The sequence below is a fragment of the Babylonia areolata genome, chromosome 22 (assembly GCF_041734735.1).
Source record: "Babylonia areolata isolate BAREFJ2019XMU chromosome 22, ASM4173473v1, whole genome shotgun sequence".
Taxonomy (NCBI): Eukaryota; Metazoa; Mollusca; class Gastropoda; order Neogastropoda; family Buccinidae; genus Babylonia; species Babylonia areolata.
This window is the reverse complement of record NC_134897.1, coordinates 43,896,345-43,900,295: the sequence shown is the minus strand read 5'-3', so window position 1 is coordinate 43,900,295 and position 3,951 is coordinate 43,896,345. Positions and strand designations below refer to the sequence as shown.

At 39.0% G+C, this 3,951-nt stretch overlaps 1 protein-coding gene across 1 annotated transcript; it reads right to left on the bottom strand.

The window, feature by feature from the left end:
* Positions 1-2,660: 2,660 nt before the first annotated feature.
* LOC143297136 (uncharacterized) lies at positions 2,661-3,531 on the bottom strand. Its single transcript, XM_076609312.1, has 2 exons — positions 3,444-3,531; positions 2,661-2,941 (listed from the first exon to the last, which is right to left on the bottom strand). The coding sequence occupies exons 1-2, from the start codon at positions 3,529-3,531 to the stop codon at positions 2,661-2,663; spliced, it is 369 nt and encodes a 122-aa protein (XP_076465427.1).
* Positions 3,532-3,951: the final 420 nt, after the last annotated feature.

Here is a 3,951-nt window from a genome sequence, read left to right as displayed (position 1 = left end):
TGAATAAATGAACGAAGAAAGAACATGAATATCTAAATGAATCATGAATGAAATAATCAATAACTGAAAGAGACAAGGTGAGAGAGAGCGAGAGAGAGCGAGAGAGAGCGAGAGCAAGAGAGAGAGAGGGAGAGAGACATACACAGAAAGACAGAGAGAGAAAGAAAGAGAAAGAAAAAGAGACAGAGAGACAGAGACAGAGAAATTGACTCAGACATAGAGAAGGAGAGACAGAGAACACCTCAGTCAGTGGCAGCTCAGAGACAGAGACGCGCAGAGAGACCTAGAGAATGAACGACTCCACCAGAAACTCCGTCGTATGATCTGAACCATCACCCGATCTGCCCAGCAATCAGCCAGCCACTCAGCCTGTCTTTAAAAATAGAAAGAAAAAAACAAAGCAGCCGACAGCTAAACAGCCAACCAGTCAACAAACCACTCACTGTGGTGAAAGAGCAGAGGTAAAAATAGCACGATGAATGAATGAATGAATGAATGAACAATAGATGCAGTAAAAAAAAAAAAAAAAAAAAAAAAACACAACAAAAAGACAAAACAAAAGCAAAAGAACCCCCCCCCCCCAAAAAAAAAAAAAAAAAAAAAAAAAACACACACAAAAAAACAACAACAAAAAACAACAACAAACAAACACACAAAACCCCGATAAATCAATTACTGACAGGGTGAATGCATGAATGAATGAAGGACTGGATGAATGAATGGAGGAATGAATGATTCACATATAAAAACAGATACATCAACTGAAATGTGAAAATCAATAAATGAGATGATGAATGAATGATTGAATGGGTACACGAATAAAACAAACGTGACTATGCATGAAAAATAAAACAACAAAAACAATTAATTCCTATCGAGGTTAAACAAAATGTATTTCTATAAAAAGAAATTGAAAAATCAAATCAAAATGACAGTCCATTTGTACTCATAATAATAATAATAATACATCAGTCATATAACAGTGAAATCTGAATGGGGAAAACACAAACACACACACACACACACACACACACACACACACACACACACACACACACACACACACACACACACACACACACACACACACACACACACAGCAGCAGTCACAAAGTCCTAAGACCCGACCGATAAAAGTTGTGAAATAAGCGAGACATCGTCAACACAGCTCCAAAATACTGGGAATCCCACGACGGGTGTCAAGCGGCAGAGCCCGCGTACATAGTAATAAACAACGAACAAATAATAAAGCTCGAATAAACGATTAATAACAAAAAAAAAAAAAAGAACAAACAAACTGATAGAATACAAAATTAATAAAAACACGAAGAACATGGCAAAAGGGAAAACAAAAACAAAAACAAAAACAAAAAAACTACCAGGTAACATGTAAATATCTAATTAATTCATCTACAGAAAACAACAACAACAAAAAACAAAAACTAAAAAAAAAAAAAAAAAAAAAACCCGAAAAAACAAAAAACAAAACAAAACAATACAGAAACTTACAATCAAACAAACAAACAAAAACAAAAACAAAAATAACAACAACATCAAGAACAACAAAAATGGACTCCGTGAAAACACTGAAAATCTCATAGCTGATTGGACGTGCAAGGAAAAATAACAACAAAAAACAAACAAATAAACACACACACACACACAAAAACCAAAAACAAAAAGACAAAAATTTCAATTCACAATTCACGCCTTGTCTTTTTTTTCTCTTCTTTTTTTTCCCAAACAAGACGGTAATTGAATACATATGTAATTTACACACACAAAAAAAAAATGACGCAGAAAAAGAAAATAAATAAAGGTAAAAATAAAGTCACCACAGGGGAAAAAAGATCCTTTCGAGAAACAATAAAACCAAAAAGAATAAAAAGAAAAGAAGAAAAGAAATAGAAAAAAATAAGATTACCAAGAATACCAACCCCCCCCCAAAAAAAAACAAAAAACAAAACAACAACAACAACAAAAAACACATTCAACAAACAAGACTTCTCCTTCTGCATCATGCTAACCATTCATGATGACAACATGATAATATGATAATTATATTAATAATCATTATATTAACTAAGTGGGGTGATGGCCTAGAGGTAACGCGTCCGCCTTGGAAGAAAGAGAATCTGAGCGCGCTGGTTCGAATCACGGCTCAGCCGCCGATATTTTCTCCCCCTACACTAGACCTTGAGTGGTGGTCTGGACGCTAGTCATTCAGATGAGACGATAAACTGAGTCCCATGTGCAGCATGCACATAGCGCACGTAAAAGAACCCACGGCAACAAAAGGGTTGTTCCTGGCAATATTCGGTAGAAAATCCACTTCGACAGGAAAAACAAACAGAAACTTCATGAAGGAAAAAAAAAAAAAAAAAGGAAAAAAAAAGAAAAGAAAAAAAGTGGCGCTCTCAGTGTAGCGACGCGCTGTCCCTGGGGAAAGTAGCCTGAATTTCACACAGAGAAGTATGTTGCGATAAAAAAGAGAAATACAAATACAAATGATAATAATCATAATCATACCAAAAAAACAAACGTTCAACAAGAAGTCTTCTTCTTCTTGCAGCATTACGTCCACCATCATTCATGATGATGACAAAACAATACTAATCATAATAATCATCGTAGTAATCATAATGACGCCAACATCATCATCATGACGTAGCAGCGTGCAGCGGGAGACGACAAGAGGCGTGGTGACGTAAGAGGAAGACGTGGCCCCAACAGCACAGCAGCAGGGACAGCAGCTGCGCCCAGGGTACCGTGCGGAGAAGGCCCGGCCAAGTCGTAGCAGCAGTGGTGGTGGCGGTCGCGACGGTGGCGGAAGAAGAAGACGATGAAGTGGCTCCACCACCGCCACCACCATCACCACCACCAGCATTAGCACCTCCGCTGCCTTTCCCGTCTGAGGATTTTGACGGTAGCCGGTCTGTGCCTTGAAGAAAGGGGAAAATTTCGTAGTGGTGATGATTGTGATGGTGATGGTGGTGGTGATGACGAGGATGATCTTACTATTACTGCGTCTACTACTACTACTACTACTGCTGCTGCTGCTACTGCTGCTACTACTACTACTACTACTACTACTATTTCATCGTCACCATAATTTCTCAACCTTCAACACACACACACACACACACACACACACACTCTCTCTCTCTCTCTCTCTCCTTTCAACCTCACTCTATTTCGCCCTCTCCCTCTCTCTCTTTCTCTGTCCTATCCTTCTATGGTTCTCAACTTTCTTCCTTCTATGCCCCTTTCAACCCCAACCCCCATCCCCCCCCCCCTCCTCTCTTCCTCCCTCTTTCAACCTTTCCTCTCTCTCTCTCAGTCTCTCTCTGTCTCTCACAAACACACACACACACACGCACGCACGCACACACACACACACACACACACAACACACGTTAACTCTCAACTCTCCCCCCACTCACTGAAGAACGAATGCATGTCTTCCTGCAGCACATTATGTTCCTCCAGCATGCCATCTCTGCCTCGGCCGCCGTTCGGCGATACTGGCATTACCTCTTCTCTGGATTCCTCTATAAAACAACAACAACAACAACAACAATGACAACAACAATAACGACTAGTAACTCATACTCATTTATTTCATCATTTGACCGCTGTTGGGTATATGATAACAGAAATAACGACATTCGTATTTTCATGATTTAAGTTAACAGTGAATATGCAATAACATTACCCAAAAACAACAACAACAATAGCAAAATCAAACAAAATACAAACCAATAAAATCAAACAAAGAAACAACAGCAACATCAAAACAACAGCAGCAGCAACAACAACAAACAAAACAAACAATAAATACACAAACAGAAATCTTCCCGACTTCCAAACCCACTGCCATACTTGATTTGACTGATATACCTATTCAAACGCACCCGCAAGCAAGCACACACACACACACACACACACACA

Bases quoted from the DNA above. Each gene is read 5' to 3' on its own strand.
- LOC143297136 (XM_076609312.1), bottom strand. From the start codon at position 3,531: ATGCCAGTATCGCCGAACGGCGGCCGAGGCAGAGATGGCATGCTGGAG. The intron at 2,942-3,443 runs GTGAGTGGGGGG...CCTTTCTTCAAG, and splicing joins AGACATGCATTCGTTCTTCA to GCACAGACCGGCTACCGTCA.